General features: G+C 38.9%; 1 protein-coding gene and 1 long non-coding RNA gene across 4 annotated transcripts; both read left to right on the top strand.

Moving 5' to 3' along the window:
• The first annotated feature begins 531 nt into the window (after positions 1 to 531).
• Positions 532 to 16,708, top strand: LOC109523173 (serine/arginine repetitive matrix protein 2). Its single transcript, XM_019882140.1, has 8 exons — positions 532 to 897; positions 5,378 to 5,511; positions 6,974 to 7,583; positions 11,161 to 11,731; positions 13,589 to 13,656; positions 14,702 to 14,798; positions 14,918 to 15,036; positions 15,939 to 16,708. Exons 1-8 carry the CDS (start codon positions 694 to 696, stop codon positions 16,464 to 16,466), a joined length of 2,331 nt encoding a protein of 776 aa, XP_019737699.1. The 5' UTR covers positions 532 to 693; the 3' UTR covers positions 16,467 to 16,708.
• Positions 16,709 to 18,406: 1,698 nt separating this feature from the next.
• LOC109523028 (uncharacterized) lies at positions 18,407 to 20,918 on the top strand. Of its 3 annotated transcripts, none has more exons than XR_002169680.1 (3): positions 18,407 to 19,391; positions 19,439 to 20,019; positions 20,373 to 20,918. It is a non-coding gene; the product is annotated as an uncharacterized LOC109523028 (long non-coding RNA). The 3 variants fall into 3 exon arrangements; XR_002169681.1 differs by having other exon boundaries at positions 18,407 to 19,486; positions 19,922 to 20,019; XR_002169679.1 differs by having other exon boundaries at positions 18,407 to 20,019.
• The last annotated feature ends 3,225 nt before the right edge of the window (positions 20,919 to 24,143 follow it).

The raw sequence follows: 24,143 nt of genomic DNA, 5'->3' as shown, positions 1-24,143 counted from the left end.
CTGAAATGTGAATTTATTTAATTGCAGGATTTTATTCAGCAATAATCATTTAAAATATGATTTTTAAGTACATGAGTATAAAAGGGCTAAAGCTATCAGCATACAATGATATCAAAATACAATCAAAATAATTGTCCTGTTGATGGTTGAGCTGGACAAATCAAATTATATAATTTGTTCATTACCTCTTTATGACCCACAAATAATAAAAATAAGTGCATAAACGGAATATGGTGTTTTAGATTACCTCTACCCTCGCAAATTTAGGGATATAGGTGTATTTATTGTTATTTTGTTTATGTATTTTTTTTCTTTTTTCCCCATTTTATTTACTTAAGTTTTTATTTTGGTTCTTTTTTTTTGTTCTTTCTGATTTGTTTGTGTGATGTTTGTGGCTTTAAATATTGAGTTCTCATGCTGTATTCAATGTGCCAAATTATGCGTACATTTTGTGAATTAATAAAAACCACAAATGTAATACAGTAACGCTCCTATTCGTTAGGGGGCGGTGATCTTATTTACGATCATGTTCGAAGAAGAGTCTGTTTTCGTCCGGGTCATTTTTGACGTGCTGTATTTTCGTCCGGGACATCTATCCGTTTGCAGCAACGCAATTGACTGGGTCGCAAACTATTCATTTTATTAATTTGAGCTTATCCTATTTGTCTTTATTGCTTAATCAAAATACGGATCATGAACCGGCCTGGTCAACGTCAGTGTGGCCCGCCACCTCCATCTTTCGGCGTTCCACCATCTCGCGGCCCTCCTTACAATGTCGGTGCTTCGTGTGAGCCTTCTGCTCGAAATTTACCTCCTGGACGGTCCGGACCATTTTCGTCTTCGGCGCCTCTGGGAACCCAATTTCTACAAAGACCTCCAGGACCTAATTATATGAATGTACGTACGCAACACGCTCATGCACTGAGGGGGGAGACCGGGGACTGGAGGTTAAAATATTTGATAAGGGATCAAGGAGAAACAGTACCACATACTGTACACTCGAAACAGAATGTCAATGTTTGATACGTGTAAAAATCATGTACAGTGGTGAATCAAGATATCGACCTGTCTTTTTTTATCCCTGCGTTTACGGCATATTTAGCTTGTGTCTTCCAGTTTAGCAAGTTGGTTGGGTTTTATACATGGACGTTTAAATTAAGCACTGAAGTAGGAAGTATCTCAAAATATCCCAGTACAACAGTGCAACATTGTGAGAGAAATATAATTTTTTAATTCTCTTTCTTGCAAAACTGTCTTAGACATGGTGGGAGGTGATGACACATTGGTTATAAAGTGCAATAAATGCTTGTGGTAATCTAGAATATATTAAGACTTGAATTTAGAAGGATGTTAAAATATGAGAAGTGGTTGCTACTCGTATTTCTACTACTTCGCTGTCAAAAGAAAGCATCCAACTTTAATGGTATTCTCTCAGACTGTTGTGTCAAGAAGTTCGAAAAGCAATTGGACTTTTTCCACTTCTTGGTACCAACATGGCCTGGCATAACTCTGTCATTGAGCCTTTTCCAGTGGCAAAACCAGGTACTGCCAGGTTGAGTACTCCGGGACTGTAGTTTTATTAAAGTTCCAAAGATGTGAAAGGATACTGCTGTATATGAGTTTTGTAAACCGCAGCCGATCTTTAATAGGTGAAGCAGAATGTTCAGCTAAAAATGAAAATGATAAACACATTAATGACAATGATAAACACGTTTTATTTAACAGTCTCCACTTCGCTGAAGGGGTCAGTTTTCTTTCTGCGCTCACTTTCTTCTCCAGTGAAATTATTTTGATAGATTCAGTATTATCTAATTTTTGCAGTTTTTTAGTGAAGGTATTGTCTATGGTAAGTCATCATTAGTGTCTGTTAAATACAACTAAATTCTGAGCAGGCACAACTTGAGTGTCAAAAGAAAGTACAGTCCCCTCCAAATGTACTGGAACAGCAAGGTGAATTCCTTTGTTTTTATTGCACACTGAAGACATTTGGCTTTCAGATCCAAAGATGAATATGAAACATAACAACAGGAATACCTTTTATTTCATGGTATTGACACTGATGTGTTAAACAGCTCAGGAGAGGGCACGTTTTGTTTGAATTTATTGGAAGATATGACTTATGCGTGTTTCTAGTTGCTCACGTGTTGCCTTTTAGATTTATTGCTTGAATATTAGATATTGAATTATTATCTGTATTTGCTGTGAAGCAAACATGAAGACTAGAGAGCCGTCTATGGGACAAAAGCAAACCATTTTGAAGCTGAGAGAGGGAAAATCGATCAGAGCTGTTATATACAAACATTGCGCTTAGCCAGTCCAACAATTTGGAATGTCCTGAATAAGAAAGAAACGACTGGTGTACTGAATAACGGACATCGGAAAGGTCGGCCAAAGGTATCAACAGCAGTTGCTGACATTATGAGAGCTGTGAAGAAACACCCAAAGATAACCGCGACACCAATGCAAACCTCTACAGGGCAGGGGCAAAGGCATCAGAATCCACTGTTCAAAGAAGACTTTTGAGAAAAGAAATATACAAGCTATACTACAAGATCCAAAGCATTCATCAGCAAAATGAATTGGAAGGCCAAATTGGATTTTGCAAAGCAGCACAGAGATGAGCAACAAAATTCAGGTGTGTTGAAGGGAGGGAGACAGCTAATCAATGTGGGATAGGGGCCCTCGAGGAACAGAGTTGGTGACCCCCTCCTGAAGGGAGAAACCCCCAGAAGCAAACAAGAACTGAAAGAGGCTTTCAAGTCCCGGAAAAGCATTTCAAATGAAGAATACAACAGGGACGTCAGTGAGTCGTATCGCAGGCTTAATGCAGTTAAGGCTTATGCCACCAAATTTGAAAAGTTCACTGAATGTTAATTCAATAATGTCTGTTCCAATACATTTGCTCACTTGAAAAGTGGGTGGCTTCAAACAAAAGGTGCTCTGCCCTGAGTTGTTTAACACATCTTTATCTACAACAACAACAAAATAATTGACATTGCCATTCCAATACCTTTGGAGAGTACTGTCAGTGCTGTCTCAGCTTAAATGATTGCACTGCTCCTTCATAACCAAAATTGAGTCCTCATACTCCATGCACCACATTTTAGAATTAAATATATATCCTTTATTCAGTTATACAGTGTATGTAAAATGTTTTATCGTTGTTGAAATGACATGGGGTTTTTTTGTGATACAGAAAATGAGAGCAAGATAAATAATTTCTCAACATTTTCTGTCAAAAATAACAACTGAGATAACTCTTTCCGCTGGGGATGACACTGCTCAGAATTATCCAATCTTATACAATAGAAGTCCGTGCACATCTACCACCGTTTTAACTGTCTCTCATTAACACCCCCCCCCCAAAAAAAAGTTCAGGTGTTGTAGTTGGCTTTTCCTGACAGAAGGATGCACAACAGTGACCTTGACAAGAACCGGCACCCCCCTCCTAAAAAGAAAACTGGCCAGGGAGGCTGCCAAGCAGCAAACAGCAATACTGAAGGATCTGCAGAGATTTTTGGCAAACACAGCACCTCTTATCACCAAAAGAACAGCATACCTTTAGTGAAGCGTCATACTTTGGGCTGTTTTCTTCAGTTGAAACTGGGGTCTTAAGGGGTGTTCACACGGCAACATTTGCTCCGGTGCTACGCCAGTGCTGCCCCAGTAGAGCGGTCACACGGGCAAAGTTACACCGGTGTAGCACCTGAAAACAGCTTACTCCGGAGCAAATTTAACCCACTCAGGGAGGTGGTTTAAAAATTTGCTCTGGAGCAAATGCTCGTTTGCGGGGCAGCACCAATGTAAAATGGTACGTGTGAACGCTACAGGGTTAAAAATTTGCTCCGGAGCAAATGCTCGTTTGCGGCGGGGGGAGTAGCCTCGCTACGCATGAGAAGAGTTGATTACGTACGGCTAGAATGCGTTGCTTTCGTGCTCTGTTGTACTTCCGTCAACTGTTTGTCTAATAACGACACAAGACATGATGGCGTTTGACTGGTGCTTTAGTAGATTATAGAATGGCAACTGGCAATAACAGTAGCAAGCGGCACCTTGCCTCTTGGGTTATACCATCTCAACTTTCCTTTTGTAGGAGACTGGACTGTCTCGGAGTTGTTTGTGTAGTTTGTTCCTCTGTTGTGTGTTCACAACCCCCCCATAGAATTTATTTTGTGATTTCCTCTCTTGATTTTCTGTTTGGCGCATTATATGTTTGCTTTTCTGAGTGTCATTGAAGTCATCGTTGATTTACGTTTTCGAGGGGCGGTCACTGAACGCATCTCGAGCAGAAGGCACGGAGACCGAGAAGGAGAAGGACGTGCCTGTACAGCAGTTGCATGAGTTGTATATGTTTTAAAAAGAACCAACACGACAGCTCTTTGTTTTCTATCGTTTTGCTCCGCTGCAGAAACTGCCGTGTGAACCCAAGTGGGGCTGCGCCGGTGCGAACACGCTCAGCAGCTTTGTACGTGTGAACGCTCCACAAAATTTGCTCCGGTGTCAGATATATCGCAACAAAATACATCGGTGCAGCACTGGAGCAAATGTGTGCCGTGTGAACACCCCTTTAGTGAAGGTGGAGGCAATTATCAACAGTTCCATCGAACATCTGTGGACTGATCTGGTGAGGGCTGTGCCCAGAAGATGCCCTTGCGAACAGAGATCTGGAGCATATTTGCAAAGAAGAGTGAGCAGATAGTGCCATATCAAAATGTGCCGCACTTACAGACTCTTACTCAAAAATATTTATAAGCCAATTTTCCAATAAAGTATCAATTTGAAGGTGTACATATTTATGAAACCAATTTACTGTACTTTGAAAAAAAAGCAACCCGATTATAATATTCTTCCCCTTAACGGGTTTTTTAATGAGTCAGGTTAGAGGTCACATTACTGGCGGAAAAAAAGTTTTAAAATGTTTTATCTTAGCAAAATTTGTTGATATCATTAAACCCTGCATTTGAACAGGGGTGCTTAGACTTTTTAGGTCCACTGTATACTTTTCTTGTCAATTATAAAATGTGAAGTGGTACTTTGACGAACAAGTTGAATTTGTTTCATCACCATGGTCAAAACTGACACCAGATGCAGTTCAACTTTTTCCATTGAAATGAATGGAAATAGCATGAATTTAAATACATATTTTTTTTCAGAGTGGCTGCAAATTTCTTGCAACACGAGTCCAAAAAAAAAAGAGACCATTGCTCTCGGAAAAAAAAAACACAAAGGGGACCCATAGTCAAGGTGCCACTGTATAAAAAAAAATTAAAAAAGCAAAAATACATTTTCATTTGCAGCTGAAGTAATATAAACATGCTATCAATGTCACATGTCTGTCATGAAAAGTACTATTAACATAAATTCTGAATACTCTCAGCCCCACTGTAGCTCGTTCTCCATAGACCGTAGTACTCTTGGAGGCAGCCAGCAGCTTGCCTCTCGGCCACCGCCATCTCATCTTCCAGGTTCCCAATGGAATCCAACACCTGTCAATCACACACCAGACAACAGGTATGTACTGTAGTTGTATATGTTAGGCTGGACGATTATGTAAAAAAAATTATAATCACCATTATTTTGATTGTTATTGAAATCACGAGTATTGAACGTCTTTTCATTGATGTCAAAAGTTAGTATTTATTAAGAGAAGATAAGAAAACCTTTATTTGTCCCACACTGTGGAAATTTGCAATCTACAGCAGCAGAATTGAAGGGGGGGGGGGGGTAGAAAGGAAAAACAAAGTATTGCATGCACAAAATAAATGTTTCAGAAAAAAGAACTGTACACAGTACAGAATGCAATATAAAATACAGATATAAGCATATATGCAACTGCATGTATGCTGTGTAAGGCGGCTGTGCTATTTACAATGTATGGATGGGGTGAGTCCAAGTTTTCACGTGTGTTTATTTTAGCAGCCTGACAGCAGTCGGTAAGAATTACACGACTAAAACGCTCTGACTCACAATTATCATCACCCCCATGCTTTGTCTTCCCTGCACATTGAACACTTTCTTCTTGAGAATTTTTGTCAAGTGCAAAAATTGCAAAAATATCAAGTCTCACGTGCAATTCAAGCCTTTCGGATTTTCATTCTGCTTCAGCCACAGCTTTGAATGCACTCATTCAGTCTCTGAATAAGCGTCTGCCCTTGTCTCGTTATCGTATTTATTCCATCTTGTTTTTATTTCACAAGTCAATACCTCCCAGGCTAAACTGGGGTCTTGGCTTTCATATTTGAATCTTTGAAAACTCAACTTTAAATATAAATCAAAAGAAAAACATGAAAATAAAGTCAAATTATACCATATAATGAGAGCAATTTTTAAAAAATGGAATAAAACTGAACACTGTAAGTTTCTGCTGTGCACATGGTGGCCTCTAATGGCAGTGTAGTGCCATGCACGCATGGAGGACACTACATTGTGATAAGAGAAGAAGAAAAAGGTTGCATGTAAGCTTTATTAATAAAACGTGTCTTTCACAGATTAGGCAAAATCAATACCTTTTAGTATTGCCTCTTTGTATGTGTCTGATTATTGGTTATTTGAAGCGACATCATTCCTGGGAGATGACGCTTACCTTAAAAATGAATTTTTTTCACATTTACATTGACTTTTTCCTTAGCACTAGCGATCGTTCTCAAACAATGCAAATATTTAAATATACAATGTGTGTAATTAGTGTTTATTGTGTGTTTAGTTTAACAGTAATCTCCAACTGAGGTGACATTTAACATTTAACATTGTATAAGGCAAGCTTGATCAGGGCAGAATCGCACACACGTCATACATTCACAACATAGGAACTTCACGCGCTCTTCAGCACATTAATGTTTTTGTGATTGTTAACAGCCAAAATTGAAATCAGAGTTAAATTTCCATCAATTGCCCAGCCTATGAAGATGTAAATGACAGTTAAAGATTGAACATTTTCGATTCTTGATTCAAGATTTTGATTACATTTTTTCAGTGACAGTGCTGGAGAAGAGTTCCTGAGATGTATAGCTGCAAATAAACCTTTCCCAGACTATCTCAGAGGCAACATGGCATACAACCTGGCTGATGCATTAAAGTCAGCCACAATCCTGAAAGAGGCTGTCAAGTCAGACCTTGTTTTCCCGAAGCGTTTGACCAGGAGCAAAAGTCGGAGCAGGAGTCCGAACCACAGCCGTGGAAGATCTCGAGCTCAAAGCCGCGGGCCAAGCCGTGGCCGTAGCTGTGCACGAAGCAGAAGTAGAAGTAGAAGTAGAAGTAGAGGAAGGAGTAAAAGTCACGTTCGTGGAAAAAGTCGGGCAAGAAGCAAAAGCAGAGCTCGCAGTCGAAGCCAAACCAGGGAAAGTCGTGCACGGAGCAAAAGCAGGCCTAGGCTGTCTTCGTCACGAAGTAGCAGCCTGGACAAGAGCCATGATAAAAGCAAAAAGCAGCCAAGAACCCACAGCTACATCAGTGACAACACTGGTCCCAGTTCTAGTACTGGGCTCAGCGGCAGTAGTTTGTTGGAGGGACTTAAGATGGTCATCAACAACAAAGAAATGGCAAACCAGCTGCCCTCTCTCAAGGAGGCAATCCTAACTATTCAGGTAAATCATCTCACTCATAAATTTACTTGTATGTTCTGTTAACTGTGTGTGTGGGTGTGTGCACCCCGCAAGTTCTCCCACTTGGAAATTATGTAGGTGTCGGAATTTTCCTCAAAGGTGCATGTCCACTGTGTGATCAGGAAATCACATTCTCAGATTTTATTTTAATTAATTGATTTGTCTATTAATGCTGCAAGTACCATAAGTATTTGAACATGTGAGACAATCAATGTTAATATTTGGTACGAAAAGCCTTTTTTTGTAATTACAAAGGTCCAGTGTTTCCTTGTAGCTCTTTACTAGTTTTGCACACATTGCAGCTGGGAATTTGGCATACTCCTCCACACAGATCTTCTCTAGATCTGTCAGGTTTAGGTGCCATTGCTAATCAACTCTGAATTTCAGGTCCCTACAAAGATTTTCTATTGGATTTAGGTCCGGAGATTGACATTGTCACAATAGAACATTGATAGGTTTCTTACAGAGCCATTCCTTGGTTATCCTTGCTGTATACTTCCGGTCATTGTAATGTTGTAAGAGTCAGCCATGACCCATCTTCAATGCGTTGACTGAGGGAAGGAGATTGTTGGCAAAATGTCGCGATACATGGGCCCCGTTCATCCTATCTTTATTACAGTACAATCGTCCTATCCCCTATACAGAAAAACACACCCAAAGCATGATGCTTCCATCCCATACTTCACAGTCAGGATGATGTTCTTGGGATGGTACTCATCCTCCCCCTTCCACCAAAGACAGTGAGTGGAGTTAAGACAAAAAAGGTTTACATTATTTTGTTTTCATCTGCTCACATTACTTTCTCCAAATCCTCCCCCTTCCACCAAAGACAGTGAGTGGAGTTCAGACAAAAATGGTTTACAGTATTTTGTTTTCATCTGCTCACATGACTTTCTCCAAACCAAGGTTCCCACGGGTCCTTAAAGTTCATAAAAACCCATAAAAAAGAAGTAAAATTATATTCTTAATTGTCAGGGAAAGCTTCTAAAATCAATAAACATCCTCAAAAATTAACCTGTGATGTTCATTTCATTTGTGTATGTAATTTTCCCCACCCTTCCTATTAATAGTTTTGTTGGAAAATGCGCCTGGCGCCCTTCCCCTCAAACCCCGCTGTCGGGCTACATGCCTTCCTGGTTTCCTTTCTGCTTTTCCCACCGACTCCGATCAGTTCCGATGATGATCACGTGATCACTTCGGGTCATTTCGGGCCAATTTGACATACAGTATGTCAAATAAAGGGTTAGCTGATTGCCCCTAAAAATAAAGATGTGCCCTTCCTTTGGCAGCAATGATATAAACACCAGCTCGGTGATTTCTGTTCATTAAATCCACCGTGAATCCCCTGCTGAATGGAGAAAAAGTCCTTAAAAATGGCTACATTAGCCCTCAAAAGTGCTTAAAAGGCCCATAAATAAAAAGCAAGTGGAAGAGTGGGAACCCTGATAACTCCACTGGATCGTCCGGATGGCCAAACCTCAGAAGGGCCTGAGCATGTCCTGTCCAATTGTCGCTCTTGAAACAATGGTCACAGCTCTCTTCGGGTCATTGAGCAGCTCCTCTTGTCTGCTTCTGGGCTCATTTCTCACCTTTATTAGCTTCATTGATACCCTACAAAGCACCAGTCCGAGTGAGGTTGATAGTCATTATTTGCCTCTTTTCATACAATTGCTCTTTTTTTCACCAAGCGGCTTGGCAATTATCCTATAGCCTATTCCAGTCTTGTGGAGGTCTACACTTTTGTACCGGACAGCTCTTTGGTCTTTCCCATTGTAGTACCACAATATCCGGACGACCGGGGGACCTGATTAAAAGCCGCAACAGCAACAAGTTTAGCCATAAAACTAATTTGTATGGACAGTATGTCGGCCCCTTTTGCTTTATTATTATCTCGACATTATAGCATGGGATATTTGCAAAGAAGAGGTCACTCCGATGAATTTTTAAAAAAAGTTTTAATTACCTTCAACTTCAGTAGATGCTTTTGTTCCCAAACATTGTCGAACACTGCTTGTTACCTGTACGCTGTAGCCTTCCAGAAACTCTGTCTCTCATGTTATCACACAAGGCAAATTGTCTGTCTAAAAGCTTGTGCAGTCTTGTTCGTCACACAGCATTGCATACTTTGGAAACCATATGTTCCGTTTTGCTGCTCTGGTCGCCTGATTGTGGATGAGTCATGCAGGGGAGTCGTCACTCCACACATACATCTCACATCGAGCTCTCAATCAAGACCCAAGCAACACTTTCATAATCGTGGATCCGCTGGCAAACCTCAGCAATAGTTGCTCTTGTAAGCTTTAGTCTATGCTTCATGCTACGCATGCGGCCAGCTTTGGTAAAATATTTTATCATCCAAGCATCCCACTGGAATATGGTATTCAATATGAGGGTAGACTCGGACAATTTAATTGGTCCACTATGATGTATTCAGTAAATTCGTTGGTCAGACGTGGGTAAATCTATTTGCGGCTTGAAACGCATTGGATAAAATACACAAGTAAACCGCATCACATTAAAAAGTATTAGGTCAAAAGCGGCTTATAGTCTGGAATTTACCTTAATCGGAGGTTGATTGTGTGCTGCATATGCATTTTTTATGCAGCTGACAACATCACCCAGGTTCTACAAATTTAGACAAATAAATGGATTGAAGGTGGACTTTTTAAAGTCACAGTAATGGGCCTTTCAGGGCCATAATTCTCGCTGATTGGCACCTGTTCAAATACTTAATTTTCCGCACAAACATACACATGAATTCTGAAAAATAAAATCATACACTATGCTTTCCAAATTCTATTTATTTATTTGTAGATTGTGTCTTTCACAGTGGACATGCACCGACAAAGAAAATTGTCGGAGAACTTGCAAAATCACAGCGTGGTTAAATACATACTAACCCTACTGTATATTTTTATATTATGTCATGTTTTTCATATTCAGTGTGTATAAATACAGTATGTTTGAATCTATCCATGGAACAAAAGAAGCATCAATGTCAATGCAATTAAAAACTTAAACAACTTGCATTTGAACACATGCAGACAGTATATAACAAAAACAAAATACAAGCGTGTACTGTATTATAGTTTTGTTGTGAAAAATGACCAACATTACTTATAAGTATAGTGAACTTATAGTGCCCCCCTGGTGGCCAAACATTGGCACAATGTCCATTGAATTGTAGCATGAAATCATGATGCAAAGATTCTTAACATTCTATAAAACAGATACTTATTGTGTGTCTAAAAGGCTCTAAGACATAATTTGTTTTTAAAAAGTACAATATGGTTGAGTCAGATTTTTCAGGTCAAAAAAAGCAAAAGCAAACACGTATTTGGGCGTGTCTATTGGGGGGCTCGAACGGAATGTTGACATCATGACATTGATATTGAATTTCCATTAAATTCAAATTTAAAATGGGGAAAGTTGATTTGTGATGTGAGGTATTTGAGTTTCGAGCATTGTAACATGTTCTAATAATCAAGTGATTTCTCTGACCGAGTACATGGAACTGAAATGTACATTTTTTTGTTAAGAAACAATACTCTCCCGACAGGCCTCAGATAAAAGCAAAAAACCACGGCGTGGCTCTCACTTGCAACAACATGGAACACCGGCGACTTCAACATCACTGGAAAATGAGAGCATGCTCCTGCCTCATGACAGAGTTGGCAGTGACTTCTCTTGGCTTCAGCCCCAAAGTCACATGGCTTCCAAAGCTGAGCCTTTTGAAGATGAGGAGTGGTTCTTATATGGCGATGAAAAAGCCAAAAAAGAACATCTATACTCTCAAACATCTACGACACGCACGACTGGAGAGTTGGTCAAACCACAGTGGGATGAAATGAAGACTTGGGATCTGGGCAGTAAACAGCATAATCACGATCAGTCATATTCCCGTCTTTTGGATGGCTTCTTATCGTCAAGACAAGTCTTTGCTAATCTGGACAACAATGAGTGTGAGAAGATCAAAATGATATTGAACAATTTGACCAAAGGAAACTGTAATGAGATTGGCAAACAGTTACCTCCAGAGCAGCCTCTTAGTTCGACAGCGGCTTCTTTGGGATTGTCTCAAGACCCTAATATGCAGAGCGCTTTGGAGTCCCTACAGTCACTCATCAAAGGTGAGAGGATATTCCATCAAGTATTAAGATTATTCATTTCATTTAGTGATTTTAGAATTTATGACCAGCCTCATGTGCTTATACAGTACATATACAATACAATACAATATACAAGAACGGCATGACATTAGAAAGTCAAAAAGTCAAGCTTACAAGGATGGTTACTTTTAACCTTTGTGGATGTCAACATAACTCTGTTCAAGATGCCAAGTTTGGGTGAGGACAGAAATGAGACCAAGATAAATCACATCAATGTTTTCTTAACTTTAACGAACAGAATATAATGTTTTTTATTGTCATTGTACATCAGGTATACAACGAAATTGGGGACACATTTTGGAGGAATAAAAGTGTTGGCTAGTAACCAAGGAGAGAGAACAGCCAGTGAACTTCTGGGCGGTGTTGATCAGTCTTTGCAGCCATCTCTTGTTGCCTGTAGTGCACCCAGCGGATCACCCTGTGATGCAGCACACAAGGATGCTCTCAATGGGGGCTTGGTAGAAGGTCACAAGCAGCTTCTCCTCTATGTGTTTTTTTCCTGAGTACTTCCAGGAACTGGAGGTCTGAACTCAAGGGGGCCTTCCAAAACCTCAATCTTCTGCTGAAGCCGTTCTTTTGTTGAATTGGATGTTTGCTTTGGGTTAATCCATTCCCTCTGATTGTTTGGAAGCTCTTCGCGGACTGCAGAGGGGATCCGGCCATTTGCCGATCCTTTGCACACAGGTTCTTTTTCTTTCTCTAAAATGTGGAATAAAAACCCAACCCCACAATGTCTTTTCTTCACTTTATCACAAGACAATATGAATTGATTCGGGCCTCTATCCTTTTGATGTCGTGAGAGCGCACAGACAAATACAGATAACAAGTATCTATAAAGACAATATGTTAAGGAGAGGCGGATAGTCACACCCTCATGCAAAACAGTAACAAAGAAAGCAAAATGCAATCAGATCCAGCGTGGCGGTACCTCCTACTGTCTTCAGCCTGACCTTTGATGTGGTGCCAGCAACATACCGATAGATATTCGAGATAACAGTTCCTTTTTGATGTTAACCATGTTCTCTGGGAAGTCCTTATAAAAGTGGGTGTGATGAGACACAAAGTGAATCACAGTTAGGTCGGTGAATAGTTTAAACAGTATACTACATTCTTTCTTTCAAGAGTCTTTCAGAGCCAACAACAAAGGAGGTAGTAAGTTATAGGAAAGGAAAAAATCCTCTACAGGACCATTGCTTGTATTCTAAGATGCGACTACAAAGATGTCAGGAAAACCATAATAACAAGTGCCTTCTATTTGGGGTTTATCAGAGGTACTTGAAATGGTGGCAGGTGCGTGCTGACTTTGCTCTAATATGAGTTTGAATGTGAGCGGTTCATTCTGAACATAGCCACATCCTCAATATTAAGAGCGTGCGCATAGTTTTCGGTGGTTCACTTTACTTTCCCTTCTCTAAAAGAGTTTATTTACTCTTAAAATTGAGTTGTGCGGCGCACATTGTTCGTGAAAGTAGTTTTCGACTGAATTATCTTGGTCTCCTTTTTTTGTAACAGAGAAAAATTGTATTTGAACAGGGGTGTGTCGACTGGATATTCAATGTGCATTCTCGATTAGAATGTAATCTGTAATTTACACATGATACTTATTTATTCAGTTAAAATTTGTTGCAACATTTTTATTGTTGTCTTGGATCTTTTTTTCCTCCCCTGTTATCAAGGATAAGGTTTGGTGTCTTCTGGACATGACGGTGGACCCAATCTATTGAAAACTGCTGTCTGATATACTTACCATCTTCTGTTTTTCTTGATCAATTCTTGATTCATGCAGACTCTTAACATTTTGCTTTGGCTTTTTTTAAGCAACCAAGGATAAGCGAGAAAAAGGTGATACAGCTGAGACATCTCTGTCATCCTACGAAAAGCACAAGGTAAATAATTTCTTTGCTAATTCTGAAACACCCTGACAGATCTTAAGAGCTTCCAACTGTTATGGATTGCCCGTGTTTTGTAACAGATATCACTGAATGCACACTCGTAATGTTACGGGTATTAAAAAAAAAAAAAACATGGGTCACATTGCTCAAACAGGTTGAAAACGAGTAAAAATATGTGGTAGATAATTGCGACGTATATTTTACAACACACTGCTAACGTGGCTTTGTCATCACTCACTCTTGGGGACTACTGTCTTCGCGGGGGAGAAAAAAAGGTGTGCGTGTTCACTGAGTGTGAATGTGTAGAATGTGCAGTGTTGGAATGTCACTCCTAAGTAAATGTTTGAATAATCTTGTGATTGATTTATTCTTTGAAGCATTCCTATTAACTTGTGCAATTACAATAGCTTAATTTTAGTAAGGATAGTGTACAGTCAGAGCCAGGGGTCCACACAACCAGAGTGGTGGTGCTCTTGAGCACTGGAAATGTAATATTGCTCTCCAGTTTAAATCAGCCACTGCACTTTTGCGCACTGAAAATATCAGGTCAGCATCAATTCAAATTCAAGTCAGCCGCCACAAGGATTGATTCCGAGGTCCAACTTCAAAATAAAATCTAGGTTTTTTTGTTGTTGTTTTGAAGTTGACCGTCGCATTGCATAATGGCTTATACACAATGGTAAATATGAAAGCTAAATATGAATTTAATGTATTTTTATAAAACAGTCAATTGTATTGTTTTAATAAGCCACAATTGCTGTTATGTTGTTGTAATTAAGAAATAAAAACTGACCAAAAGAAAAAAAAATGTTAAAAAGTTTATTCAGTTTATATTAAAATGACATATCTACATACATTAACAATACATCTTGCCCGGATGTGCTGTTTAAATTCATCAGCAAGATCAGTGGATCGGGGGAAAAAAACACATTTGACACATATGAGACCATCCTTGGAAGAATACTGAAATACAATAATCCTAATTAGTTTGATCTTTTTTCGTAATTTGTTGATTTGACTTGTCATTTCTATATTTTAGCCAGGTGATAAAAGTGAAAGGGACAAAGTCAAACGAACAAAAATGACTCAAACTGAAAATTTGATGCAAGAAATGGGGGAAATGCTCAAAGAGGACGGTAAAGTAGCCTTCCTTTGTACACTCTTTATTATATAAATTGCACGATTATTGAATACATTAAAACACTCACTGTTTCTGGTTTTTTTTTGCGGTGTTTTTTTTTTTTTTTTTTTACAGGATTACATTTTCTAATACCAGTGATTGGATTTTACTGCCAGATATGTGAGGAATTCATTGGAGATTTAAGTAAAGCTGAAACCCATGCAGCCATCCACGCTCATCCTAAAATTGGCCGTGTGAGTATTCCCTTTCCAACACAAACTGTTTGATAGTCACATTGCATTCCAAATTATTGTGCAAATGATATTTTTCTCAGATGTTTATAGTCTATGCAAATGGTACTGAATAATAAGAATAATGTCTTTATGAGGTTATGAGGTTGTACAGGTCAAGTTGCATTTGAACGTAGGACCTCTAATTTCACAGCAGTTTTGCAAACCTTGTAGCCATTGAACTTGAGTTTTGACAGTTTCTCTGCTTGAATTTATTTTTCACAGATTAGGCAATTGTGCATTTGGAAGCTGTAACTACACAGACCTGGTGCACTTTACCTGAAACAACAGACAAACACCCGTTCTATTGAAGCAAACAAATTATTCCCTTGCAGTCGGCTTTTATACTAAGATTTTCAATTGAACCCGCGGGCTAGGGCCACTGAAGTGTACATTCCTTTAAAATATTAAACATTTGATCACACTTGTTTCCTTTTCCTTGTATCATCCAATTTATGCTGTGGACCCAGATAGCTGACTCGGTCTCCTTTTGTAAAACACACAAAGAAAAAAAAAATACAAATTGTTTTATTTTAGGCAATCTTTATTATTTTTGTTATTATTCAATCTTATATGTCCAGGTAATTGAGAACTGATTCTCATTTGCAATACCGACTTGGCTACAGACAGCAAGATTTAGTTGCTTCCACACAGTACTTAGGGTCTGGGTACGAATAATGGCTTGGACCATGACTTGACTTTTGTTTTGCTGTTGTTTTTCATTACCTCGGACTTTCAACATTTAACCCCCACCCCGACCCCCCCTTAAAAATGCCTCAATGTTTTTGATCTCTTCACCAAATGTAATATTTTATTGGAAACATATTTAAATGTAACTACACCCTGATTTTTATCTTGTTTGGCAGAAAACACTTGTGAGTAAACATACAGAAGAGACCAAAGGACACTCCAGCTGCAGCAGCAGTAGCAGCACCAAACACCATCCCACATTGTCAGACCAGAGAAGCAGTTATACAGAGAGAGGAGACAGCGGCAAACCGGGAAATCATTACGATAGGAGCCACGAGACTGATCACACAAGCAAACAGGAGGATGGTTATCATCGTAGTCACCAGCCCGGGCAGGAAAGTAATTTGTTCAAGAAGATGAGGGAGGAGAAGATGCTCATAACTGTTTGTGTTGAATCACCAAATGTTAAGGAGGAGCTGAATAAGGATCAGGACATAAAAATCCATGCTCAACTTAAGGAGGTATCAGCATCCAATGGGAAGTCGAATGACGTTTGCAAAAAAGACGCAAAGGAAAAAGATGAAAGCCATGACAGCACCGATGACCAAGAAAAGGAATCAACAGTAAAGTCACACAAAAAGAAAAAGAAAAAGGAGAAGAAAAAGAAGAAGAACAAGAAGAAAAAGAAGCGTGATTTGTCTTAGCAATACACTGTGCTTGCTTGTTAAAAGTTCAAACCTCAACAAAAGTCACATCACAACATCTTTGCGAGACAAAGTTTTGATTTGTCAGGTGTAAAATAGAAGTTCGTTTTTTTATTTTATGTGGCCTGTTAAAATTGGCCTGTGGTTTGTGATAAAACCTGTACCGGAATTGAAAATTGTCACATTTGAAGTTATTGCAAGCATTTATTTGGTTCTTTTGGAAATACTGTTAAATAAAAAAATAGAAGAAAAAACAATTTTTATTGACCTCTGATTTCAAAAGTAGTTCTCCATCAATTTGCTGCGTATCTGTAATAATAATGTGAGCCGATTATATATTTTTATGCAGTGAAATATCTGAACAAGTTCAGTGATTGAAAGTTTTTGAAGTCGTTCATATTTTGTGCGAACATGAGCTATGCACACAAATTTCTGTATTTATCACAGGCAGGTCATCCCTTGTGTGTACATCCCAACCACAAATAGCCGGTGAATATTCAGTATGAGGGCGGACCCGGACATTTTCGTTGGTCCACTGTGACGTAATCGATAATTTCATCGGTCAGATATGATGAGACAATGGGTAAGTCTGGCGACAGCTTGAAACTCGTCAGTAAATAATACGAAATCAGCCGCATCACATTATAAGGCACAACATTGAAATCAGGGGGGAAAGTAGTGACGTATAGTCCGGAAAAATACGGTCAAATAAAAACAGAAGACAATGATATACTATTTCATTATTTTCATCCTGTATTCGATTGAATAGTGACAAGATATTTCATGTTCAAACTAAAACTTCTTTTTTTCATAGCTAGGACAGTGGCATATTTACCAGTTACATAACCTTTCTTTTTAACAACACAGTCTGGGGTCTCCTTGTGTCTTTCATATTAATTCATGGCTCATTTGCCATCATTTTAGCTGAAGCCTAACCTGACAAATGGCAATCACAGTATTGGGAGGAAGGAGGGGCAACGGTGAAATAATAAGATGTCATTTTGGGAACATTGATTTTGCAGATCTTCAATCAAAATCAAAATGCAGCACTATTGTGCAAACAAACAAAATTGCCGGTACTATAAATATTTAACATGCTATATATTAATATCCTTTTAGTCTGAATCTCTTTGATGACACACGTCAATTCATTTTCAGTTTTCGGAATGTATTGTGTGAGGCTGTGTACCTGTATTTCAATTTTTTTTAATTTTATTTTTTCTCAAGGCACTTTTTGATCCGCTGTTCATGGTTGGTTACTCTCTGCCTTAACAAACGTGGTTCCAGAGCGACTTAAGTGAAAATTGTCCTAAAACATCAATCATTTATTCTGGTGTTTTGTGACTACATTTAATAATAATTTAGAGCTGGTTTAGCATGGTTTAACATTAGCATGTCTTACCCTGTACATTACTATTCGTCGTCCTTCTATGTTAAAGGACTTCTTTTTCCATTTAAATTTTTTTTTCTTTACAATCTTTGATATATCAGGTTTGGAAGATAATTTGAGTTGGAGATGAGCAGGCCGGATGCCCTTTTTCCAAGCTATTTTTGTTTGTCTGAAATAACTGCCATTTTGAATGGTCCATTTTCTCATTGGTATTCAAAAATGTTCAACATGAAAATAACCTTTACTCCAATTTCATCTCTCTTCTCCTTAATTTGATATGCAAAAGATCTTTGCTCAGATTGGCTATGTCCTGACATGGGCGTTCACTGGCCACAGTGTCTCCTGATTGTGTTGGCTCCATTGAAATTTAGCAAGCTGGTTAATTCATTTGATTTCACTTCAAGTCAAGTATCAAGTACAACTTTATTGTCAAATGTGCATACAGCACAGATGAAATTTCTTCCCTCTCACAACACAACAAGAGGAGCCGCTGCGGGTGCCCGCGCCGCCATCAAAAGAAAAGTTAACATAAAATGACAAAATAATACAAGACGACACATTAGACACAGACAATCATGCAATCTTAACCACTTTCCTGCATACACTTTGTTGTCTGAAGCACTTGAGGTATTGATTACATGTAAATACCACTAGGCTCCTCAAATATACATCACAATACATAGACATGATCTTCCACACCTGATCGGTATTTTCTGGAACTGGACCGCTTTGAATTTTAGGTGAATCAGTACGAATGCTATGTTGTTCCTCAGCATTTCCCCCATACTGCCACAGGGGGAGCCCAAGGATTACTCCGAATTCACTCACAAATGTTCGCTTCCACTAAGAGATTGTTTTGTTTTGTTTTTGGAAGACGCTGTCAATACAATTGGTTGGCAACAAACAGAAGGTTGCATGCAATTTATATAAATGTCCTTGTCCTAACAAAGCTAGCAAGATTGTTGGCCTATGTAAGAGAAAATTGTTGGCCTATATACTGAATTTGAGTCATATTGGGGTATGTTAGTGTCAACAGCTGCTGATTTCTCACCACAGACAAAATAGATGCCGTTTACACTCATGGGTCAAATGTGACTATAATTAATTTTAATAATTGTTTTTAAAGCATGTATTCCTTTCCTGACATCAACTCTCACTATCCGGGCACGAGGCAAGCAGTGAGTCTCATCATTTCGTCAGCAGCTGCCCAAGGTAAGCAAATGCTTTAAAAAAAATGTCCTTATTGGTTCTTTCCGTTAATATGGATGCTTTTCGTTGCCCGCAGTTATAGCTAGTCCTACGAACAGTTGATGGAATCTTTTGTGGGTCCAATTATAGTCCTAATGTGACGAAAGACGAAAATAGCTTGGACATTGGGTGCTCTTGATTGGTTTTCACTTCGACAGAATGTGGAGAGGTGGGATGTACAAAAGGGGTGTAAAGATGAATTACTTGGGAGACTAACGTTGCAACACTGTTGCAGCTGTCCAATTTGTTCGTGCCCATTGCCAGATTGCTCACCAACAAGGCAGAGCGTTCTACCTCCGCCATGACTTGTGAGAATGTATTCCTACCAAATCAGAACCAGGTCACCAATCGTCAAGTCAAAGCAAATGATCACGGTTACATAGTAAGTTTTCGCCTCGATATTTTTTTCTTATTTTGCAGTTTCATTCCAACTTTCAGAAACATGCATGTTTGGTTCTCTATCCTCTCTAAATTGTGAATCTGAAAGTAAATGGTCGTCTATACTGTATACGCCCTTAATTTGGCTGATGACCAGTCTTGCCTAAAGTAGTCTGGCTTAGGTTTTAGCTTACTTACAGCCCTAACAAGAACAAGACAAGTAATTCAGAAAGTAGATGGATGTACACCATACAGCAAAAAGTGGAAGTTACTTTAACCCCTTTACCGCCATTTTTGCAAATCAAACCGCCTCTGCTCCAAATGTGGCCAAAAATAGTGATGTCGTTTTCCTGTGTTCTGTATTCCTCCACTGCCGGTCAATTTATTACAAACACATACCTCGGAACCATTTGCAAGCATTCGTTTTTCTTGTTTCCAGTTGAAGGGTACTCTACATTCTTTTTTGGACTGCTAAGCTTGACAGGTGCTGCGCCACCATTTTTGGACTCCAAACTTGGATAATCTGTCCATCTTGAGGTAAGCTGTGCTCAGAAAAATATGTAGCTGTCTTATCGTGTACTTTAATCACTAAAATGAGGAGGTAGAGTGCCGATGACAAGTATTTTTAAAGATGTTTGACAAATTTTGTTTGATGCTAATTCGCTACAGTCTCCCACAATGTTGGTTTTTTTGGGGGGGGCGGGGGTACCCCTGTATATGGCTTCCGGTGACAATGGCTTTTTTCCTGCCGCAAACACGATGCTGTATTTAGACGGCGTTCAACACTCACTCATTTTCTTTCAAAGTGGCCATTCCAGTTAGTATCTGTTAGCATTACAAAATAGCGTGTTGAGTTATAATTGTAATTTCTGTTGATTCTTTTTCTGTAGAGCTAAAAATGATTGCAGCTTCCATCTATTCAAAGTGAGTAGGAGGACCTCGGACCAGGCTTCCTCCTGTGGACAATGACGGCAGCTGTCTCAGTGATAGTGGGGACAGCGATGAGAAATTCACCCCTAAATCAGTTAAAAGTAAATTTGTAAAGTTTCAGCTTGTTCAACTTGATACTTGTTGGTGACATTTACCGATATAAGTATGTGTACACATGAAATGGAAAAAAAAGTTTGCTTTTTTTGAAAAGTGATTTCTTCTGTATTAATTGTAAAGGCCAGATTGTGTACAAAAGTGCAAAGTGTAACGTTCATCTGTGCCTCAACAAAAACTACTTTGTGAATTCCACAAGTGAGCTGAAGTGACAGACTCCATGCTGAAAGGTCAGTCAAACTGAGTGGGAGGTAAGTGAACTTGTTTAACATAAATATTCAGTTTTTAAATTTTGTTTTTATAGTTTATAATAGTGTTTTATAATAGCATAGCAGTTATAAGCGGTGTAACTCCTGAAAATAACTTGTTACATCAATAAAAATCTCCATACCACGTGTTTGTTTTTTTTATACCCGTTCTTGCTTGTTTGCATCACACTGAAATGCGTGTGTATGTATGTATGTGTATATATATATGTATGTGTATATATATATATATATATATATATATATATGTATGTATATGTATGTGTATGTATATGTATGTATATGTATGTGTATATATATATATGTATATGTATGTGTATATATATATATATATATATATATATATTAGACGATGTTCTATACTCAAATTAACATTCTTAACTTAATTTTACATCTACTTGAAAGCAAAAACAAAGCCCAATATTGTTTTTGAATTATTGGAAATAAATTCAGGCGTCAAATGGTTAAGTCAAGGCAAGTCAGCTCTATTTACATAGCACAGGATCCATGAATTTATACACAAAGCAACACAAAATGCTTCACATAATTAAAAGTACATTTAAAAGCATTTACAAACAAGAGGTAAATGTTGAAAAGCAAAGTAAAGAAATAAGAAATAATGTATTTTCACGACCATAAGATGCACACAAAAGTCTTATTTTCTCCAAAATGGAGGGGGCGGCTTGTAATTTCGGGTCGCCTTGTGTATGCACCAAGTTCCAAAATTTGTGACTATCTATGCACATACCCACATGCATGCAGGTTAGCTAGACAATAGAGGCGCCGTAGTCTTTAATATTAACACATACCCTTTGCCTTAAACTTCCTTCTTTCTTTCTAATCAAAAATTACAGCAGCATGTCAACTGTCTGACCACCAGTAATGTTTCCTCGCTTGAAAAAAAAACTTCAGCTAACTCTTACCTAGCAACTTCATTCAACAGTAAATGCCCCCCGCCCCCACTCCAAAAAAAAATTACCTGTCATGACAAAAATGTGTTCGTACTGAGTAGAAGAAATGTAACATCCAGGTTAAAGCAAGGACGCACTCACATGCACTCTTGACGGGAGGGGTACAGTTGCAGCACTCGCACTCAGGAAGAGTTGGAGTGATAGCTCCGGCCCTGGAGTGAGCCAGCCAACGTCTGCCTCCTCGCGGCTCTTGCATTGATGACGCCAGGCAGACCGGAAGCCGCAAGAACGCAGTGAATGGACACGGCTTACATACGTCGTGGTAATATACTTCAATTGTGCAGAAATATTCTCACTAAGCATTTAGGTTAATTTACCTGGTCGGCTTGGAGGTGATTGGTGAGATGACGAGTGGATACCTTGAAACCTCAACAACGCCGCGTCTCCAATTCACGTGTTGTAAAACACATTGCAACTGCTTTTGTTCATTTTCTGTTTGAACAATTTCACCAGATTTTTGTTTGTTTGTTTTTTGGTTTTAAATCGTGAGCAACGTTCGGATACACTGCACCTCTCATCTTGGTGTTGTTGTTTTAATCCTGAGCAAGGTTAGGATATACTGCACCTCTCAGCCAAAGTCAGTAGGGGTCGGCTCCAGCTCACTCGCGACTTCAAAATTAATCAAATTCAAATATCAATTAGTCAGATTCAGTTTCTGGTGGCACGTATTCAGGCCATAGGTCCAATCCAACCCGTGGGGACTAGTGATGTGTCGTTCGCGAACGAACCGGCTCTTAGAGCCGGCTCCTAAAAGGGAGCCGCTCCTAATAGGAGCCGACTTTTTTTTCTCTCCTGTTTTTTCCCCCCATTCGGATAAAGCCGCACGTGATTGGTCAAGATCCGTGGTAGAAGAGGGAGGGGAGGGTTACACACAAGCTGCAGCGTCGAGAAGGGGGAGGAGTTAGAGACACACACAGCAGCACACTGTGAGCAGCACACGAACAGGAGAGACAGGGAGACGAGAGAGAGCTCGATAGCGCTACAGAGAAAAAACAACACGGTGGAAAGTGGAAAGGTGAGAAAATGGATAGGAAAAGCAGTGAAATTTGGACTCATTTCAACTTAATTGATAGTTCAAGAGCAGTGTGTAGACTGTGCAAGGTTAAAATATCCAATATCAAATTTTAATTTATAATTTGTTGTGTGGTAATCAAAGCTTACTTATGTTGTTTTACTGAAAATAGTTAAAAGCTTATAAATATACACAATCATAGATTGGAACTTTTTGTTGACCTTGTTTTGAGATGGGTCTTTGTTTTTGTACTTTGTAATTTATTTTTTGTAGCACTCCATGGTGAGTATGTTCGGAAGAATATAAATAAAGCCATAGAAATAATAAATATTTGATATACTGTATATTTTTTACATTAGTAATTCATTTTACACATAATTTTACATGATTTTTGGAAGTAAATTAATTTAAGCAACAAAAAAACTGAGGAGCCATTTGGGAGCCGAAAGAGCCGGCTCTTTTTAGTGAGCCGAGCCAAAAGAACCGGCTCTCGAAAAGGAGCCGGAATTCCCATCACTAGTGGGGACAGAAAACTCATCCAGCAATTTTGCAACGAAAAAAATTTGCTAATTTTGACCACTGGAGGGCGCACTGATGACAGCTACAGTACTCAGAATTTCACACCAAATTATCGATGCACTTGTGAAAGCTAAAATATGCCAAGTTTCAGGAGCGAAGCAAGCCTACTTCATGTTGTCACTGATGTGCCTCCTTTGCACTCTTTGGAGAATACAGTTGTCTTACTGTGAATATTAACTGTCGAGCAAAATGTCAGTCAATCGCTTAAATTCAAAATCGGTTGGTTTGGTGGAACCCTGATGTTTTTTTTTCCCATGTACTTTCATCCATTTTTTATACATGTACAAGGTCGGCGGGCAGCTGCACGCTCTTTGTGAAGAGTTGCCACTTCAGTTTTTATGGTTTGATGAGTCAGTTGAAGTTGCCAAGATTTCCAAACGTATGTGAAAATGTATTTACATTTCTCAGTGGCGGGCCGTGCATTTCAACCTTAGGCCTTCAGTGACGTCACGTCAAGCAACACTTAATTTCAGGAGCATTTAAAACCATCAAGTATGTATTCCCAATTAAGAGCAGGAAACTAAATTTACAGATATTGTCAAAAATAAAAAGATGATTTAAAAATACGAAATAAAATGCCACCCAAATTACGCTGTGTGATCTTAAACAAGTCTGTCCAATAAATTGCGCAATGTCGCAGTTTCAGATAAGACACCAACAAAACAATAACAAAACAAACTATTCTTTGAAAATAAACAGATCATTTGCATTTTGAAAATCGGCGATACAACAGCAAATAACTGAAAATGTTGAGCAGCTGAGATTGAACGAACTTTCGTGCACGAAGGT

The sequence above is a fragment of the Hippocampus comes genome, unplaced genomic scaffold (genome assembly GCF_001891065.2).
Source record: "Hippocampus comes isolate QL1 unplaced genomic scaffold, H_comes_QL1_v1.1 scaffold36, whole genome shotgun sequence".
Taxonomy (NCBI): Eukaryota; Metazoa; Chordata; class Actinopteri; order Syngnathiformes; family Syngnathidae; genus Hippocampus; species Hippocampus comes.
Note: the sequence above shows the minus strand (reverse complement) of the source record. Positions and strands in the feature narration are given on the sequence as shown.